This window comes from Manis javanica, chromosome 3, assembly GCF_040802235.1.
Source record: "Manis javanica isolate MJ-LG chromosome 3, MJ_LKY, whole genome shotgun sequence".
NCBI lineage: Eukaryota > Metazoa > Chordata > Mammalia > Pholidota > Manidae > Manis > Manis javanica.
The window spans coordinates 56240233-56260696 of record NC_133158.1 but is presented as its reverse complement, the minus strand read 5'-3'; the positions used below and the strand labels follow the sequence as shown (position 1 = coordinate 56260696).

At 41.2% G+C, this 20464-nt stretch overlaps 1 protein-coding gene across 5 annotated transcripts in view; it reads right to left on the bottom strand.

The window, feature by feature from the left end:
• Positions 1 to 2982: 2982 nt before the first annotated feature.
• The window catches only part of OSBPL11 (oxysterol binding protein like 11), a 108246-nt gene continuing 90764 nt past the window's right edge, over positions 2983 to 20464 (bottom strand). For 4 of the 5 annotated variants that reach the window (XM_073231479.1, XM_073231482.1, XM_073231481.1 and 1 more), the window contains 3 exons: positions 19743 to 19896; positions 11201 to 15916; positions 2983 to 5616 (listed from right to left, as the gene is read on the bottom strand). In XM_073231479.1, the coding sequence (XP_073087580.1) occupies positions 15851 to 15916; positions 19743 to 19896 (220 nt within the window). In that variant the 3' untranslated portion in view covers positions 2983 to 5616; positions 11201 to 15850. The remainder of the gene's footprint in view (positions 5617 to 11200; positions 15917 to 19742; positions 19897 to 20464) is intronic. The other variant, XM_073231480.1, reaches the window with a different exon arrangement.

Genomic DNA, 20464 nt, shown 5'->3' with positions numbered 1-20464 from the left:
TACATACTTTCTACTCTATTCAATAAAAATTAAAGCAAAGTAGATTATACACCTAAAGGTAGGAGCTAAAACTATAAAACTTCTGAGATAAAATATAGGAGAAAATATTTGTTAGCTTGGGTTAGGCAAGATCTTAGATATGACATCCAAAGTGTGATACATAACAGAAAAATTTGAGAAATTGGACTGCATCAAAATTAGGAACATCTAGTACTAAAAAGACACTGTTGAAACAATGAAAAATGAAGCCACAGATTGGGAGAAATTATTTATACACCAAAGGCTTGTATGCAGAATATATAAAGAAATCTCAAATCTCAATAAGAAAAGCAAACAACCTAATGAAAATGTCGGCAAAATATCTGAACAGAGACATATCACCAAAGAAAATATGCAGACGGCATGTAAACACATGAAAATACATTCTACGTCTTTAATCATTAGGTTTATACAAATTAATAACATTGCAAGCTACCACAACACACCCATTACAATAGTAGATATTAAAAAGCTTATTCATATCAAGTTTTGCCAATGATGTGAGGCACCTGGAATTCTCATGCACTGCTGCTAGGAATGCAAAATTGTACAACCATTTTGGAAAATCCATTTGCACTTTCTTAAAAAGTTAAAAACATATCTGTACCATTCCACTCCCAGGTATTTACCTAAGACAGGTGGAAGCATATGTCCTTACAAAGATTTGTATAAAAATGTTCACAGCAGCTTTATATATAATAGCCAAAACCTGAAACAACCCAAATGCCTATCAACTGGTGAATGGATATACAGATTACAGTATAATAGGAACAACAGATTACTATTTAGCAAGAAAAATGAATGAATTACTAATATACAAAACATGGATAAATAGCAAAATAATTATGCTGAGTGAAATAAGCCAGACTCCCTCCCAAAGTAGACCGTACTGTTCAATTTACATAAAATTTACACAAAATTCTAGAAAATGCAAGCTAACTGATAACATACCAGATTAGTGGTATAGTGAATTGAATGTTGGCCTCCAAAAAGATACATCCACATCCCAATACCTTGAAGCTTTGAATGTTAACTTTACTTGCAAAATAGGTCTTTGCAGACACAATTAAGGATCTTGAGATAAGATCATTCTGAATTATGCAGGTGGCACTTAAGTCTAATGTCAACTATTGTTATAAAAGGAAGGCTGAGGAAGATTTGAGACAGACAGGGAGAGACCCAGAGAAGAGGGAGCAGTATGATTACAGAAGCACAGACTGGCATAACTGGCCAAAAGGCAAAGAATTCCAAAAGATACCAGAAGCTGGAAGAGGCAAAGAATGGATTCTTCCCTAGAGCATGTAGAGAGGGTGTAGCCCTGCTGATGTCTTGACTTCAGATCTCTGGCCAGAACTATAAAAGAATTAATTGCTGTTGTTTCAAGTTACTGATTATCATGATTGTAGTGATGGGTGTGGACATACATAAAAACTTACTGTGTACTTTAAAATGTGTCCATTATACATTAATAAAGTTGTTAAAAAGAAAAAAGGCATGAGTCTAAAATGAGACTCCACTTGTAATATTTGGTCTTTTCCAAGGAATCCATATAATATTGGTACATGGTGCTTTCTCAGAAAACTGAACCTAAGATGAAACTCCACCATATGAAGAATAGCTGAATAACCCCAGAATATTAAAATTGGAAAAACTGATATTCAAAGATACGAAGTATTGCCATATGCAGGAAAAAAAACCATTCTCACCTTCCATGAACTCCCTTAGAACTGAGACCAACGACGTCAGTTCTAGTGACACAGATTTTGGTTTAAAGAACTTGACATCAGCGCTGTCCATAGATAAAACAGCTTTTGGAGGAGCTAGTTCATGGGAGACTTTATTTAGATATTAGAGTGTATGCTCCTCTTTGACTCTTTCCTCTGTTGGATTCTGTTTTTCTTGAGCTCTTTATCTTCTCCAATCCCTGCTTTTTTCCCTCTGATATTTTTCTGGTACATGTACTTGCAGTAGTTTTCAGAAAAGGAAAAGCTGGGATAAAATGTTTTTGAAACTTTGAATGTCATACTTATCTTTTGGCTGGGAATAAAATTCTAGGCAAAACTCCAAGTATTGCTCTTTTGCCTTTTATCTTTCTGTGACGTCATTGAGAAGGCTGGTGCTATTCTGTTTTCTAAGAATCTTCTCTTTATCCTAGTGTTAGGAAATTTTACAACTTTGTACTTTGCTTTAGGTTTTCATTTTCCCCCTGTTGGGCAGGCTACTAATGGGATTTTCAATCGGATTCATGTCATCTATTTCTGAGAAATTGTCTTGTATACAAATATACATATTTTTAAATATTACCTTTCCTTCCATCGGTTTTCTCTTCCTGGAACCCCTGCTAGTTTAGTTAGACTTCCTGGATTGAGCTTTTTCTTATTTATCTTTCAGAAGTGTTTGAGTGTTTAATTTGAACTATCATATTTTTAATTTCCAAGAGCTGTTCTTGTTCTCTGAACAGTCCATTTAAAAAGTAACATTTTGTTCACATTTCATAGAAGCAAGATCATCTCATCTGTCTGAAGATTTAATTTTCTGAAGTTATTTCCCCCCATTACCTGAATTATCTGCTTCTTTAAATTTTTTTTCCTGTCTGATTTTTTTATTCATGCTGGAAGCATTCCTCAAATGTCTGCTGATCCTTAGCTATTAAAGTGAGTTGTAATGTGTTGTCGATATATACAGCAAGTCTCCCCTCATCAATAGTTTTGCTTTCCACAGTTTCAGTAACCTGAGGTCAACTGCAGTCTGAAAGCAGATGATTCTCTTTCTGATGTATCAGAAGGTTAAAGCAGCTTTAACTTTGTCACAAAGCCTACATCATTCATCTCAACCCATAGGCATTTTGTTGTCCCGTCCAGCGGGACTTAGTTATTCGTGGGGACGAGGGGGACCCGACCTGAAAGAAAATGGGGGCGAGAGAAGAGCGAAGGCAAGACAGTATTCTGATCAAGCCTTCAAATTTTATTGTAGGACGGGGGTAGATATACACCAGTGTTCAGGGGCAGAGTGGGCCATAGGATACTTGGAGGCAGGGGATTGGCTGCATAGCAGGGGTGGCGCAGCGAGTTACATTCTGATTGGTATATGACAATGGGGAAGGAGGGGGAGAAGAGTATCTCTTGGCGCGCGCGGGCTTCTTTGTTGGCCCGCGCGGGCTCGTAGCTAATCTCCAAGAAGTGAAGCGGGAACCTCATGAACTGTGGCCATCTTGTTGTCTTTGTGTGGCTCCCAACATCTCCTCTCTTTCTATTTATTTTAGAAAGGTGGGCCTTAATCGAGTGAGGGAATAGAGGCCTGGCTCCTCCAGCAGGGTAACATTCTGCAAATGCTCTCGGTATCTTTTAGGGAGGAGAGGCAGAGCTGAAAGCCAAATTGACTTTAATATATCAAGGCTTTATGTACATATGGATACCAACCTCTATGCAAGCCAGGCGTATTCTCAGGGAGGACCAGAGAGGTTCTAGGAAGAACCCTCCCTTGCGGTACTTTGTCTCGCACTCATCTCGATGCCCATACCCTCATAGTTAGGGGTATGTCTGGCTCTGGCTGACCAGCATATGGGCCACATTAAGTACGGTGCCAGAATCGATGGTACCATGGTTGAGACGCCTGTAAAGTTGAAAACCGGAGACCGGGAGCATTGGTTGGCTCGGTGTAAGACTCTTCATCACAGGCCGTAAGTCTGTGATAATGAACAGCAACTGCTGGCTTGACGAGCTGGTCAACTTGCTCTCGAATAAAAACTGTCAGTTTTCTTAAGGCCCAAGGGCCAAGAGACACTAAAAGGAAGAATCCTGCCAAGGGTCCAAGGATGGTGGGGATCAGAGTAGTTAACCAAGGGGTGGCAGAGGTCCAGTTTTTATACCAGGCCTCATCCTTTTCTCTTTGTTTTTGCCTGGCTTCTAGGTTTTTCTTAACTTTATCAATGCTATCTTGCACTAACCCTGTTTTGTCTTTATAGAAGCAACATTCTTCTTTAAGAGCAGCGCAGAGGCCTCCTTCTTTCAGGAAAAGGAGGTCTAACCCTCGGCGATTTTGGAGCACTACCTCAGAGAGAGAGACAACAGATTCTTTCAGGCTGTCTAAACCTTCTTGCAGATTTTGTATGTCTTTATCAATAGCTTGACTAAGAGCATAATATTGTTGTTTAGAAGTAATTATGGAGGCAATGCCTGTTCCAGCTCCAGCTGCTCCTAGTCCTAATAATACAGATAAGGTAATGGCGGTTACTGGCTCACGCTTAGTGCGAGTAGAGCCCGAGTAATATGGAAGGAGGTCTTCGGTGGGATGTATGAAAATCTTGGGCATGAGCATGACTAAAACACAATATTCATTGTTAGATCTTAATAAGCGCGGGTTAACAGAGGGCGTTATGCCAAAGGAGCAAGCAAAATAAGTACCGTTGGGCGCGACAAGGAATTCATAGGACAGCGGGGGTGAGAAGGAGCTGTTACAAATGGGTACTAGCTGAGGGGGTAGACGCAAGAGGGGGCTATGTATACAGAGGCCTATTCCCGAAAGCTGCGTCAATGTGAGACCCGGAGAGGTCTCTGAAAAACGGGAGGGGTCTGACCAGCGAGTCTTGCTGGAGTCATTGGTAAGTATGAGGTCTGCTGAGGTGTTTACTAAAACTGCTATCCCTTCGTAAAACGGGGGAACGGGGGAGAAACATAACCAGCACTCGCTATATCCAGTGGAGTTAAGGGATTTTGCAGTCATATTAGCCAGGCCTTTAAGGATTTCGCCTGTGGAGGGTAAAACCGGGGGGAGCAAGGCCTGGAAAACAGTACTAGTAGACAGGGGAGAAGGGTTAGAAGGTCTTGGGTCTCTTGCCTTAGGGGCAATAGGGCCAAGGACAACGTGCTTGTTGGCGTTTGGAATAGATCGAATTAATTTGATTTTAAAAGTGAGCCCAGGGTCCTTTCCTGAAACATAAAGCCTTAGCCCCCATTCATGTCCCCTGAGCCATCCATCAATAGGGGCCCTTTTTCCCTTGTCAGTAAAGGTAATGGAGAGCGGTGTACATCGCCCTCTTGTGGATTGGGTGCTTTGACATTCTGGGGTAACAGTTGAGTTAGGCTTGGGATTCCAAGCCCTACTTACAGTTATATAATCCCAGGTGGAGCTAGGCTTCCAACTAGCATCTCCCGTAGTCTCACACCCCCAGGAGTCACAGAAATAGGAGTCTCTATATCCACATTTATAGTTAAGGGCTCGATCTCTATGAGCTCCCGGGCAGACATAAAATTCTGTTTCTCTGAGGTAGGTTCTCCTAGGGGTGTTGTTACACCCAGGAGAGGTGGTAGATTGTCCCTCAGGGTAGGTCTCAGGGGAGGTGGAAAAAGGAAAGTAAATGTCTGGGGTCCCCCAGGCCGTAGAAGCTCCAGCGGCCAAGTCACAGAGATCAGGGGCAAGAACAGGCCATGGGGGGGTACTTGCTAAGGTGGAAGAACTGAAAACGACGTCTCCTGCTTCATTGGTGACTGTCCAGGTGAAGTTGGAAATCTGATGGGTCCAAACGGGGCGAAAGGTCATGACGAGGGTCAATAGTGTACATATCTTCATTTTTGCCTCCTGAAAATAAACAGAAAGGGAAGGCTTCTCAGGGGTTAATATGCCCTGGACTGGAATTATTATTGTTTTTGCCTCTATTTGTGTCTAGGAGTTTGATGAGCCTATCTGGGAGCCATCGGGCATTTTGTGCCTTAGCATCATATATACAAGCATGTCCTTTCCCCCATATGAGCACAGGGTCAGGCCCGTGCCATGTGTTGGTCATCGGATCTCTCCACATAGCCTGTGCATAATTATCTGCCGTGGAGGGATGCCAAAGGCGATCAGCAGCGGTTTTACCCGCGGAGTCATAAGTAAGGAAATTGAGAACAAACAGTGCATGATTTAGGAGTGTCTTTGCATTACCTGTTCTCGGATAGAGTACTTCTCCCCCCGACTGAAGTTTGAATAACATGTTTTTAAGGGTTAAGTGGGCTCTTTCAACAATGCCTTGGCCTTGGGGATTATAGGGAATTCCTGTTACGTGCTTAATATCTAACTGCGCACAGAACTGTTTAAAGCTAGAGCTGGCGTATCCAGGCCCATTGTCAGTTTTTAAGATTTTAGGTTGTGGTAGATATGCCAGGCATGAGAGGACATGGGTAATAACATTTTTAGTTGCCTCTCCCGTTTGCAAGGATGCACATAGGAAACCACTACATGTGTCAATAGACACATGGATATATTTTAATTTACCAAAGGGAGGGTAATGAGTGACATCCATTTGCCATATCTCTCCTGGGACTAACCCCCGGGGGTTGATTCCGTTATGAGGCTCTGGGAGGAGAGTTAGACATCCTTGACATTGTCGAACTATTTGGCGGGCCTGTTCTCGGGTGATTGAAAATTTGAGTCTAAGAGTGTGAGCATTGAGATGATGTAGTTCATGAGCCCGTTGGGCTGCAGCCAAGGGTGAGTCTGGCGTGACAGAGGCTACTAATTGAGTCGCCAGATCAACCCTGTCATTGCCTTTGGCAAGCGGCCCTGGAAGGCCAGTGTGAGCGCGTATGTGCCCGATGAAAAAAGGGGCATCGCGGCTTAAAATTAATTTTTGCAATTTTGCGAATAGGGGGGAAGCATTTGTAGAGGGACGTATGTAAGGCACTGTCTCTAATAGGGGAACAGAGGTTGCTACATAGGCACTATCAGTGTAAAGGTTAAAGGGGGCATCTATTAAAAGCTCAAAAACCTTGATTATTGCAGTTAGTTCAACAAGCTGTGCAGAAGAGAGGTCTGTCTGTATTCGAGTAACTTGCCCATTAATACTGAAAGCGGCTATGCCGGAGGAGGACCCATCAGAGAACACCATTACGGCCCCAGCAATTGGCGTGGTTTTAGTTCTTTTGGGAAAGACAACCGGGGTCTTTTGAAGGAACTGGACTAATCTGTCTGCAGGGTAATGATTGTCTATTGTCCCCTGGAAGGAGGTGCAGCTAATTGCCCAATCATCATCATGTTGAATAAGCCATTGTAATTGAGATGTATTATATGGGAGGGTTATAACTTCAGGGTCTCTCCCAAACAACTTGAGAGCTGCCTCTCGGCCTAAACGTAAGAGGGCAGCAACTAATTGAGGATAGGTAGCTAAGACTCTAGGGGGGGAGGCTGGCAAATGAACCCAAAATAGTGGATGGTTTTGCCAAAGGACTCCTGTAGGGGAGAAGGGGGTAGGGAAAATGAGCAGCCACAAACTTAGATGTGGAGAGAAGTAGCTAATGGTCTGTTCAGAAATAGCCCGCTCTACAATGGTTAATGCCCTTTGTGCTTCTGATGAGAGCGAGCGGGGGGAGGAAGGATCAGGGTCTCCACGTAGGACATCAAACAAAGGCTTTAACTCTCCGGTGGTCAGCTTTAAATAAGGCCTGAGCCAGTTGATGTCTCCTAGCAGACGCTGAAAATCATTAAGAGTGTTTAAGGAGCTTCTCTTTAACTGAATTTTTTGAGTGAGGATTTTATTAGAAAATAATTCAAAGCCTAAAAATAGTTGGGGGGGGTGGACCTGGACCTTTTCTGGGGAAATTTGTAGTCCTCGATCTCGGAGGGCAGTGACTAGCTGTTGACTGGCCGCATAGAGCTGTTGCTGGTCAGGACCGGCAAGAAGAATATCGTCCATATAATGGATAATATACAAAGTGGGGAAGAGCAACCTAAAGGGGTCTATAGTCTGGGCTACAAACTTTTGGCAAAGAGTAGGGCTGTTGGCCATTCCTTGTGGGAGAACTCTCCACTGAAACCGGGGAGAAGGCCCTACACAATTGGTAATGGGTATACTAAAGGCAAAACGTTTGCAATCATCAGGATGCAAAGGTATGGAGAAAAAGCAATCTTTTAGATCAATTACCAATTTGACATACCCTTTAGGAATGGCTATTGGAGAGGGAATTCCCGGTTGTAATGCGCCCATAGGGACCATGGTCTTATTGACCGCCCTGAGGTCTTGTAGGAGCCTCCACTTGCCTGATTTCTTTTGAATTACAAAGATTGGGGTGTTCCAAGGGGATGTAGAAGGTTCAATATGTCCAGCAGCCAGCTGTTCCTGCACTAACTCTATGGCTGCATTTAATTTTGTAGTGGTAAGGGGCCATTGATCGATCCAGACAGGAACATCACTTTTCCAAGTAATTTTGTCTGCCTGGAGTGCAGGAGGAGCAACGGCCCTTACGAAAAATGTTTTTCAAACCCTAAACCTGAGCGGTCTATCTTAGGCGTGGCCAGTATCGGGTTGGGATCTCCCTGTTTTAGTTTGCCCAACCCCTGACCAGGGAGGTAACCCTGTGAGAGCATCTGCTGTGTTACAACTTCATTAGGGCTACACATGATGACTTTCATTTGAGAAAGGATATCTCTTCCCCAAAGATTTACTGGCAACCCAGGAACTACGAAGGGTTGAATGAATCCGGTATTTCCTTCTTCATCTTCCCAGTTTAGTAACTGTGAGCTCTGTAAGGTGTTTCTTGACTGCCCAATTCCTTGTAGATGGGTCAAGGAAGCGTGTAAGGGCCAGCTGGAGGGCCATGAAGCCTGAGATATGACCGTAGAGTCGGCCCCCGAATCTAAAATTCCTTCAAATACTTTTCCTTGGATCTTAAGCTTAAGAGTGGGGCGTTCTTTAGTAATAGCTTGGATCCAATATAAGTCTGAAGAACCTGGGGTAGAGGAGCCTCGCTTCTTATGAATAGCAGGGTGAGATGTACTTAAAGGGAGGGGGAGTGCCTGCGCAAGGCGCTGACCTTTCATAATGCTGACAGGGTACTGGGGAGCACTAGCAAGAATTTTTATTTCTCCAGTATAGTCATTGTCAACTAAGGAAGGGTGGACAATAAGGCCGTTTATTGTGGTGGAAGCTCGCCCTAAAATTAGAAAATAAGTATCTTTGGGAGGTGGGCCATAAATTCCTGTGGAAATAATTGTAACTCCCTCTTCAGGCGTTAATATTGTTGAGGAGGAGGCACAGAGGTCAAGTCCTGCACTCCCGGGTGTGGCCCGATAGAGGGCGGGAGTGCTACAGCTAGGCTGTTCCCCGAGGCCGGCTGAAATGGAATTGGCTGGGGGGCCCGGGGCTGGCCCCTCAGCCCGTTTCCCTGAAAAGGGGGGGTGAAAGGATTTGTGGTACTATAAAAAGGATTTGTTGGATTGTTACGGCACTCTTTGGCCCAGTGCCGCCCCTTATGGCAGCGAGGGCAAATACCGGGGACTGACCCAACTCTAGGAGGAGGAGCTGAGGTAGGGCATTGGCGAGCGAAATGGCCTGGCTGTCCACATTTAAAGCAGTTACGCACAGGCGGTGCGCCCCTGGGGAAGGAAGGAGGATAAGAAGCCGGGGGAGTCTGAACAGCGGCACCTACAGCTAAAAGGGCTTGGACTTTGGATGTAAAAGGATCGACATCTCTACACATTCTCAGCATTTCATCAAGAGTTTTGTCTCGAGTCTTACCGCGGAGGACGGCTCGACATGCCGAATTGGCGTTTTCATAGGCTAGCTGTTTTACAATCTTATCATTGGCAGCCGCGGAACCAAGGGTCCTTTCGGCGGCCTCTAACAATCTGCTAACAAATTCGCTATAGTCTTCTTGCGAGCTTTGAGTGATCTTAGTTAGAGGAGTGTTAGCAGTCCCGGAAGCAGGGAGTGATATCCAAGCGCCCAAAGCGGCATCTTTCACTTGAGATAAAAGACCAAGGGGAAGGCGCTGCTGCCTGGTTTCAGAGATATATCTGCCCTGTCCCGTAAGCTTATCAAACGTCCAGGACGCTGTTGGGGAATGAGGGTCTTTTACATTGGCAGCAGCGATGGTCTGACAGCGGTCAGCAAAATCTGCCTTCCAAGTTAAAAACTGACCACGGGTAAGCACAGCCTGGACTATACGCAGCCATTCACCTGGGAGTAAATGTCCTCCTCGAGACAGCGAATCAAGAACAGAAAGGGTAAAAGGGGCATTGGGGCCATAAGCTTTAACGGCTGCGTTCAGCTCTTTTAAGCTTTTGAAATGGATTTTGTGAAATTCTCTAGGGCCATCGGCAGGTTCGGCCGGCTCTGGCTCAGCCTGCTCTTCCCCCTCACTTTCTAATTCCTGAGCAGCAGGGGCGTCTTCACCATCGCTTTCAAGATCGCCCTCTTCCGGGCTACGTGTTGTGGAGGTGGGGCCAGAGCGGGCGGAGGCCCGGGTAAGAACAGGAAAGAGCAGTTTTTTAGGTTTTGTGGCTGTAAGCGGTTTCTTAGAGAGGCTCCTTTGCGAAGATAATGAGGGACGAACTGGTTGGGAGACAACCAATTTTTGGAGATGGCAAGTTATTCTTTGTTCTACTATCTGTGCTATTAGGTCTTCAGTGCTGGTAGGGGGGCTAACAGGACCGGGAGCTGGAGGGGGTAGCGGAGGGGCCGACGGGGGCAAAAAGGCCGGGGCGCAAACATTGGGAGGCCGAATAGGGGGAGTGTAAGAAGGGGGGTTAAGCGACGGGGCGGCAAGGGGCCAATCTGGGTTGTGATACCTGGCCGCCTCGTCTTCTAGTTCGGCCGCGTCTCCCGGATCTAAAGGTTCGCTATTTTGGCTCTTAGTCACGACCGGAAAAACCTTTTGTGTATCGACAAAGTCCGAATCTCGAGGGAGAGGCGGATAAATGCAACATTTGGGAGGGGTATCATGGAGGGCACCGAGCAAAGATGGTGTCAGGCTAGGGGAGGGGGATTTAGCTGATTTTGGAGCAGGGGGATCACTCGAAAGAGACGATTTTGAGGCCGCCCGAGATAGGGGGCGGAGGCAATATTCTGCCACTGACAAGAGTTGACGTTTATCAGGGTCAGTATTTTCAACAATATCTCTGATAAGACTCCAATAGGAAAATACTGAAACAGGAACAGAGTCAGGGCCGTTTTTGATAAGATAATCATTTAAATCTCTACCTACTTTCTGCCATTTTTTAGGATGAATTTCGGGGCCATTAACAATAAACCACGGACAGACTTCATCAACAAAAATAAAAAACTTTACCAAGTCTTTCTTTTTAACTCGAACTCCTCTCTCCCTAAGCGAACTTTTTAGGTCTCTTATGAAGACCGCTTCTTTACTTAATCTAGTTCCCATTTTCTTATAAGGCGGCCGGTACTCACCAGGGACGACGACCTCCGTGAGCGGCGAAAGGCGTCTCCTATTGTTTCATCAAGAAGGGGTCTGGCCAGACGATATCTTACTCGGGGGTCCGCCTGCGAAGGATCCGCGCCTCTGGCCCCACGTTGGGCGCCACTTGTCCCGTCCAGCGGGACTTAGTTATTCGTGGGGACGAGGGGGACCCGACCTGAAAGAAAATGGGGGCGAGAGAAGAGCGAAGGCAAGACAGTATTCTGATCAAGCCTTCAAATTTTATTGTAGGACGGGGGTAGATATACACCAGTGTTCAGGGGCAGAGTGGGCCATAGGATACTTGGAGGCAGGGGATTGGCTGCATAGCAGGGGTGGCGCAGCGAGTTACATTCTGATTGGTATATGACAATGGGGAAGGAGGGGGAGAAGAGTATCTCTTGGCGCGCGCGGGCTTCTTTGTTGGCGCGCGCGGGCTCGTAGCTAATCTCCAAGAAGTGAAGCGGGAACCTCATGAACTGTGGCCATCTTGTTGTCTTTGTGTGGCTCCCAACATTTTGTCATCTCATATCATAAGAGGGAGTATAGTACATGGTATTTTGAGAGACTACATTCACATAACTTTTATTACAGTGTATTGTTACGGCTGTCCTATTTTATTCTTACTGTTGTTAATCTCTTACTATGCCTAATTTTTTAAATTAAACTTTATCACAGGTCTATATGTATAGGAAAAAACACAGTACATATAGGGTTCAGGACTATCCAAGGTTCAGCCATCCATTGGTGGTCTTGGAACATACCCCTGTGGAAAAAGAGACTACTGTAGTGTGTTGGTGGGAAGATGGATGTGTACAGTTTGTTGGTGAGAGTGGAGGGCTCCATACTGGAGGCTGTTGCTGACTTGGCTTTAATGTAATCAAAAGGGTTATCAACTAAGGTTGTTTTTGTTGGTGGACCCTCCATATACATCTGTAGGACTTTTTCTGGAGTTGTTTTCCCAAAAATGATCTTTCAATCTCTTGCCTGAAGGTATAAGCCTGACTGTCAATATTTTGGGAGTGGGATGGCGGGAGGGACTGGAAAGTCTCCCTTTTAAGTGTGTAGACTTTAACTTGTTCCCTATTTTCAGTTTATCAACTTATTTGTGTTCCTGAATTGGGAACCTCTATGGTTCAATCTCTCCAGAGCCTCTTCTAGGGTGGAAAAAAGCTTAGTCACCTAGCTTCATTGTTTGGGGCATCTAATGCAAGCTTTGAACCAATCTCCTAGTTTTAATTCATTGTTCAACTCTGCCTTCTGTAAAGCCTTGGTATCTTAATACTTTCCTGGGGTTTGCAGAGACCAATAGCCTTACCCATGTCAATACCCCATTCTCAGGAATTTAGGTTTTAGATTCTCCCCTCATCTAAGTCTGTAAGAATGGGAATAGTATTTGCACATCAGAATCCAACATACCATCTGGTCCCAAAGGAATACTCAACAGATGTTTGTTTAATGAATGAAGGTCTAGCTAAGTGACTTAAAGTGAGTGCTAAAATTAGAGCAATAATTTCTTATCTGTCAAGTGTGAGCAGTATCCCCAACTTTCCAGTTTCACAGGGTTGTTGTGAACTCTGAGTGAAAATGCTTTATAATATGTAAGAATTCCTTGTGCAGCTTGGTTTCTGAAACAAGTAGGGGTTTTATGCCACTGGAATATATACTCTACTAAAATCTTATTTTTTATGTATATGAGCTTTGTCTTTTTTATCCTCATCTGGTAGAATCATCTTTTCTTCCTTTTCCTGCTATCGCTGTTGAATCACCACTCAGCTTCCAGTCACTGTGGTAGCTCTAAGGAATCCCTCCAAGATGTAGGGAGTATTCATACCAATTTGCCTTTTTCTGGGGTAATACACTTCAAAGAAGTAAGCCTTCATCTAAAGGCAATATTTTTAACAAAACTTCAGGATTTTCTAATTAGTAAATCCTTTAAGATTCATCTATAGAAGTTGGTTCTTCAAGTACCAGATATTTATAGTGACAGTAAAGAATAACTAGGTATAATACTTAGGTAATCCTAAATTTAACTAGGATTATGGAGTGAGGAACTCAATACTTTTCTTCTTCTTCTTTTTGGTAACAAGAAGGCATTAGAGGTGACGTTGGTCACAACTTGCAGAGTTCAGTGATCAGTACGTAGATGCCATATCTCCCCAAGTACAATCTAAGACTACTTTTCTAGGGCTTAAAAATTGTCTATTCAAAATGCAACTAACTGGAACACGATTCTGGGGCTTAAACAAATATTTGACAGAAGGTATAGGGTGGTAAGTGTTATTTATCTCCATGGTAAAAGTATAAGAGCTCAAATACATGGCCAGAACATTCTCTTTTTGTTGCTTCTAGTCTTGGACTTCTTGTCACAGATTTCCTAATAGCCAGAAAGAGTACAAAGAGCATACATTTAAAATTCTGGCCCCAAAGAGAGATATATATATATATATATATATATATATATATATAGCAATTGCTACAAAGACTCATTTCTCTGGTCAAATATTAATAAGGTATAGATAAAAACAAAAAAACAAAAAACAGACAAGGCCTCTAGCTCTTGATAGGAAGGTAAGCTGCAGTGAGACATCATGAAGACAGGGACAAGGCAGAACAATCACCCTAAAACAGTATGACTTCATTCCTATCCACATTTAACCCAATAATGTGGGGAGGTTTCAATACTCATAAATGTACTGTTTTTGCATAAGACTTTAAAAAATCCTATCTCAATAATTCTTAAAATGGCTCAAAAACTCAAAGAAACAAATGGACATTTAAATGATGCAAAGAACAAAACAAAAATCTAATTTCATTCTATGTTCCTGCTGTATGTCCAGTATATTTAAAACACAGTAAAATTAAAACATTTTAATTTTTAAAAACTCTTATTGAATCTATTCACTTACACTTAAGGAAGAGATTCCTGTAGATAAGGACTTAAAAAGAAAATCAATGTCCATCCCAAATGAATAGGGCAATTAACTCCTCTAAATACAAACTTTCTATTTTTCTCATTCATAAAGTAGACAAAGCCATCATTGTTCTCTAGTTTTATTATTTTTCAATCTTCCCAACACATGAACTAGAACTCATTTTGAGATTTTTCAGTGCATTTCACAGCAAAAATGAACAAGGGGATCAATAAAATGGTTATACATAAACCAATTATTTTCTTATAATTTACAAGTTGTTGAAAAAGTATTGTTTTGCTGTTTTCATCCTACTTATCCCTTCAATAAAACACAATTTATCAGAGCACAAAGCTTAAACTTCTTATGATGCAACAGATACAGCCACCTACAATGGCTGATGAATAACAGGTATATGTTACACACATTGATTGGAAGACCATATCAGAAGAAACAGTAAGGCACCACTCTTGGAAAATTAAGGTAGCTTGCAGTAACAAGTGTTGAGCACCACAAGCAGGTGCTCAATAAATACTTGAATTATGAAAGCCATAATTAACACTATTCTTTTAAATGCCAGCAATTCTTCAAATTCAATAAAATACTTATTTTAAAAAAAAGATTTGTACCTGAATACAACTTCCCAATATCTTTTTATTTCATACTCTTTCTTCAGCATTTCAGTTTCCTTGAAAAGAAAATAAAAAACCATACGGTACGTGCACTCATATATATATAACTTTTGAATTACTGACAAATACGAATAGTTGTTTTACATTTTGAGTGAACAGAGGTAAGATAAAATATAACTTATCCAAGGGATAGCACATAATACTGGATATTAACCTACAAGTGAAAAAAAAGAGTAAGGGAAAATAACAGTTTTATTTTTTAATATTTGCTTATGTTTTTTAATGCCTCAGTTCTTGAGAAAGGCCAAAATCTCATCATATTGACATGAACATATTTAAAAAAATTGTCTCTCAAGTGTAATATTTAATAAAACTAGGTGCTGAAAAATGTTCTGAAATTTTTCAAGTCAATGTTGTTTTCAAGTATATTAAAATGATCAGAAGAAAAAATTCTCCATGGTTATAATTCTAATCAATTTATAAATATACTTTTTAAAAGACAGTTCCAACAGAGGTGGATAATGTAAGTTCCTCAGACACAGGCACAGTCTCTCTGAAGAACAGAATGACTTGTTACTACAATCTGATTTTTTTAACACTGATTTCAGGCACAATGGCTGAATCCACTTCTGGATCATCTTCCTCCTCCTCTTGGTTTGCTTTTAAGAGTAGCGAATACTTCAGTTACTGACAGAAAGCAGAGCACAGACGCGGGAAGAGACTTCACTTCTCACTATAAAGAAATCAAAACCACTGAGTTCTCACTGGTGTGTTTCTCTGCTGCCCCCACGAGAAAATAGGGGATTCAAACTTAGCTTTAGGAACAGGAACTGGATGAAAGATTAATCACCTAAGAATTCAGGTGAAAAGTTCTATGATATTGCTCACATCACAGGAACATGTTGGTGAGAGGGCCATCGTGCTTCTCCAACACTTTGGTCTTGCCGCAGTCCTGCAGTGCGCTACCAGGTACATCATGCTGAGCTAGTCTCAGTCTGTGCAATCAGGAAGCAGGTCACTCAGTGCAATGATTCCATTCTGGGAGGATTTAGGGTAAACAGAAAAGAATTTCATTTGGTCAAGTCTCAGATAGTGTGTGTCACTCTGCTGGTTGTGTTGTTGGAATTATTTTCCAAAGGGGTTTGTGATAAACCCAGCCGTCTCCCTGAAACAAGTAGAAAAATCAATTAAAAAAATATTCCTCTAATATTTTCAGATTCAGCAACCAAAATTAGAAATGATGCCTTCACTGAAATTGAATTCTACTCTCACATTCAACACAAGAACTTCTGTGAAGAAAAGAAAATCTCTGTGCTTAAGACACCGAACAGTGCCTATGGTCTAGCTACGGATACCTAAGAAGTTCTGGTCTGGGGGTACCTACTTGATGCCCCATGAATATTTCATTTTGCAGATAGAAGCTTTTCTGTCAATCTTGCCAAGATGATGCCGACAGAGCCTCACCCACGGTGTGAAAGGCAGCAGGCAGAGCACAAAGAAATGGTCATATGAGTACTAGCTGTTTTCTCCACCTCAATTGGCATCTCTAGTATCTGAATACTGTGTTCTAGTTCTTTCCTGACCTTACCTCTATTAGTTTTCCCTGGCTTCTGTGAATAAAAGGATACTGCAAGGAGATTAGTTAGTGTCAGTGAACTAAAGACAGAGGACCAAGTGAGGAAAAAAGAGCTGCAGCAAATGCATGAAGGAGCATACTGGGGTGGGTGGCTGGCACAGCTGAGATCAGGGTAGCTAAGACAGGAGTCAGTGTTTATGGGACTAGGCAAGGTAAATCAGATTTGAACATCTGCCTGTAAGGCCTATATCTCTTTCAATTTATTTGTATCAAAATGTGTTTAAATATATTTACCCTACCTTGTTCCAAAAATTACTTAAGGCCAGGCAACTCTTTGGCTTATAGTGACAGGACTTATTCTCTCCTTGATCAAACTTTAATCAGACTCCTTCAAGTTCCCTTCTTGACTGAGACCAGTGTTAGCAAATAATCCTCATAAAGCAACCAGTGTATCAAGAATCCCCTCATCCTTGATTTACAATCAAACTCCTCTTCTCCCACCCCTGGTATCTAATCAAGTTCTTCTCTCCCCTCCCCAATCCTTGATACCTAACCAAGATCCTCTTTCCCGCCCATTCCCTCACCTTGCCCCAGTGGCTTTAAATTCCCACTGTCCCTGTATTCAAAATTGAGTTCAATCCCTCTTCTCCATTGCAATAGTCTTGAATAGTCTTCCTTGTTGTTTTTAGTAATTGTAAGAATAATTTCTTTTTAATAACAGCAACCATTAGGCTGTTTATATTAAATTATCTGGTTGATAATTCTCAACACGAGTAGTATGGCTCTTTGAAAAAGATGTCATCTAACCACACTACAGAATGCTAAGTTTAGAAGTTAAGACATGCCTTCTGAGCATCTTATTTTACAGATGAAGGAACTGAGGCTCCGAGAAGTGAAATGAGTTGCCAACTTCACCCAGGTGGGGTCAGAGTTCTTTTCACTGCACCTTCTGTTTGTTTTCCTACATTTTATGGATAAGGAAACTGAGGTTAGAAGTGGTAAATGAACTACCCAAGATAAGAGCTGGGACTCAAACTTAGCACATCTGACTTTAATATGGTCCACCATACCATCAAAGCCTCCTTCTGGCACTTACAGACAAGTTAAGAAATTGTAAACATTCACTTAAGAAGGATACAACCAATAGATCCTGGTGGACATGTATAATAGTACAAGGAAGGAAATGGAAGATCTAACAGATTACATGTCAGTGAGAAACAGTCAGGAAAAGAAGGTAGGTATGATTAAATGATACTAGAAATGCTTAAAGTTCATTTGTACTTTCTCAAGTTACTTTACCTCCTCTTTTTACACCAAGTATTCTATTCTTTACTTTACTCCTCCATCTACATAACATCAACTCTTAACTGGTCTATAGTCTTTCTGGGAACAATAATGGAAGTATCAAACAAGCAAAAAAGCCCTTGTTACTCATGACAATACTTAAGGAACATCTACTATATGCCTAGCACTCTGTTTATACTACACAGGAGACAAAACTGACTTCTCAATAACATGTGATTCTTCTTAGTAAAGAGCCATACACAATGGCAATAGTTTCAAATTTGTTATGAACCAGCTCGGCTGGCTGCCAGCCTCATCAGCCTCATCTGTACTTTGCCATGCTTCTTACATGTGACGGCACTCCTCATGGCCCAATCACACTCAGGATGTGACCTGGTTGCCCCATGCTCTTCGGGAATTACTATCATCTAACCCATCTGCTGTACCACTGTGCCACGGCACACCATTTAGAAAACCATGTTTACATCTTAACACCCAAAGGAGCCCAAATCTGAGCCAGCATCTCCAACCTACTATTCCACCAGGTAGCTACTTGAGGCCATACAGACTGAACAAAACCCCACTATTTTATTGGATAATTGCTATATCTTGCTACCTTTTTGCATCAGTTTATCCGACATCACAGAGTAAAGTAAAACATTAAGTGGTAGGCTCTTAATAATAGCCATCAAATAAAGAATAAATGAGAAGTAGCAAGAATCAGGGTGCCTATTGTTTAAAATCCCACTGACTGCATCTTTCACCCACTGTAGCTTCCTGCTTTCAGCCCCCAGAGTTTGTTTTCACCGATTTACAGAGGTCCTCCCTCACAAATTCTCCTCTTTAGAATCTTCTCCTGGAATATCTGTTCTTGAAATGAAAAAACCAAGGTTACCAGACTATAATTTTAAATAGTAATTACAAAGTTTTATTTTTGTCGTATAAAAGAACAGAGATATAAACTACTTTCCCTTTATTATTCCTATCCATGAAAATAGCTGGTATTCATTTTAGATACCAAAGGTTTGAAAATGAAAGTAATGAAGGTACATAATAAACTATGGGTTTTTAAGGGTAATCGGTTTGCTAAAATAACATTCAAACTACTTTTTCCAGATTCCCTCCTGATGGACCAATATTAAAATTCAACAGGCTTCTTGATATTATGGGTGAATGTTGAAACCACTGTTGTTTATATGAAACCACCATAAGATTGTATATCAATTATACTTTCATAAATTTAAAAAAAAGGGCATAAGAACCAAAAAAAAAAATTCAACAGGTTCCCTTAGACTTGGCTAGAGACAAGAAAACTTTTCTTGGTATCAGCACTGGTTTATTATTCATCTTACTCTGACTTCTACCAGAAAATCATATATAAAACAAAACAAAAATCTTTAAATTTAGAAAATATTTCAGAAATTATTTAGTTCAGATGAAAAATCAGTGCATCAAACACTTCTACATAAGCCATGGTCTCTTATACAGGTATAGCAATGGGGAATACATTATTATAAAATGTACTCTCATTATTATTGGTTATTTTTTATTGTTATACAATTCCTTCTTATGTTAAGCTCACAATCAGCTTCCTGGTAGTTTGCACCTAGCTCAAGTCTGCTATTCTAACTGATTTAAAAAAATGTCCGTTATCTGCCTACATATAAGTGAAGAAGGTTATAATCAATGGCCCCAATTTTCTGTTTTCCAGGCTAAACGTAACCCTTTCATTCTTTTTTCCTTAAATGTAACACATTCTAGCCATTTCACTATCCTTTATATAGCCAGCAAAGTTTCTCATGACCCTTTTAAAATGTGGTCTCTGGAAGTGAACACAGTTTCAGTATGGTAAGAACACAATAAAATGAAAATTACATATTCTATTATTGTGACTGAAGATTATGTTACCATTTTTCTTTGTGGCCAGTTTAAATCCCAAATCTACTTCATCTGAACTACTGGTAAGCTATTTCACTTTGATAAACTGTGAAAAGCTCCTGAAAAGGCTCATGGCTATGCTGTACTATTTTTAGAAATAAAGATGTATAAATGATAATTCAAGAAAGCCTAATAAGCTAAAGTTCTCACTGAGTAGGTAATGAATTTTAGTCTGAAGAAATATAGGACATACCTCTTTAATAAAATATTTCGTTTTCCAGGGTGTGCCCGTTTCAGTACGATGCCTTTCTTCAGTCCTCTGACGCTCTTCCAGGGTACGTTTATGCTCTGTAGCCTTATCAATTTCAGATTCCCTCAGAGAATCTGTCACGTCTTTCCATAATCGCCTAAAATCAGAAAATCCCCCAGTTAACAAACATTTTTTTAAGAAGTTAAACAAGACTGGCACATTCAAAACTAACAGTGACTTTTTTAAATGATATTTTCTAAATAGGATCTGTAATTTCCTGCTTATAAGTTATAATAACACTGATACTATGCTGCTGACACTAATGTCCAAGATGCTGTTCCTTCCACATTTTCTTACATTAAAAATAATTTGTATTTCCCCAAGTCATAAAAACAATTTTTCATTTTTAGGAAACTTAAGAAATAATAAGCAAAATGATAAATTTTTTAAAAGCTGAATTATAAGAGAAACCTCTTCTGTTTCTGGACATGATGAAACAATGAAGACCAGATTTACCCTCCTGCCTTTAATAAAGTAGGAAAGACAACAAAGTATAAAGGAACAATGGTTTGGAGATACTGAGCAAAAAAGCAGCATAGGACAGCTATTTCCTGAAGATAGGGAAACAAATGAAGGGATTCATATGAGTGCTCCAATTCACTGGCTAGAGAGAATTAACTGAAAGGCACAAACACAGTGGGGAGAAAGCCCAGCTCCAAACAAAA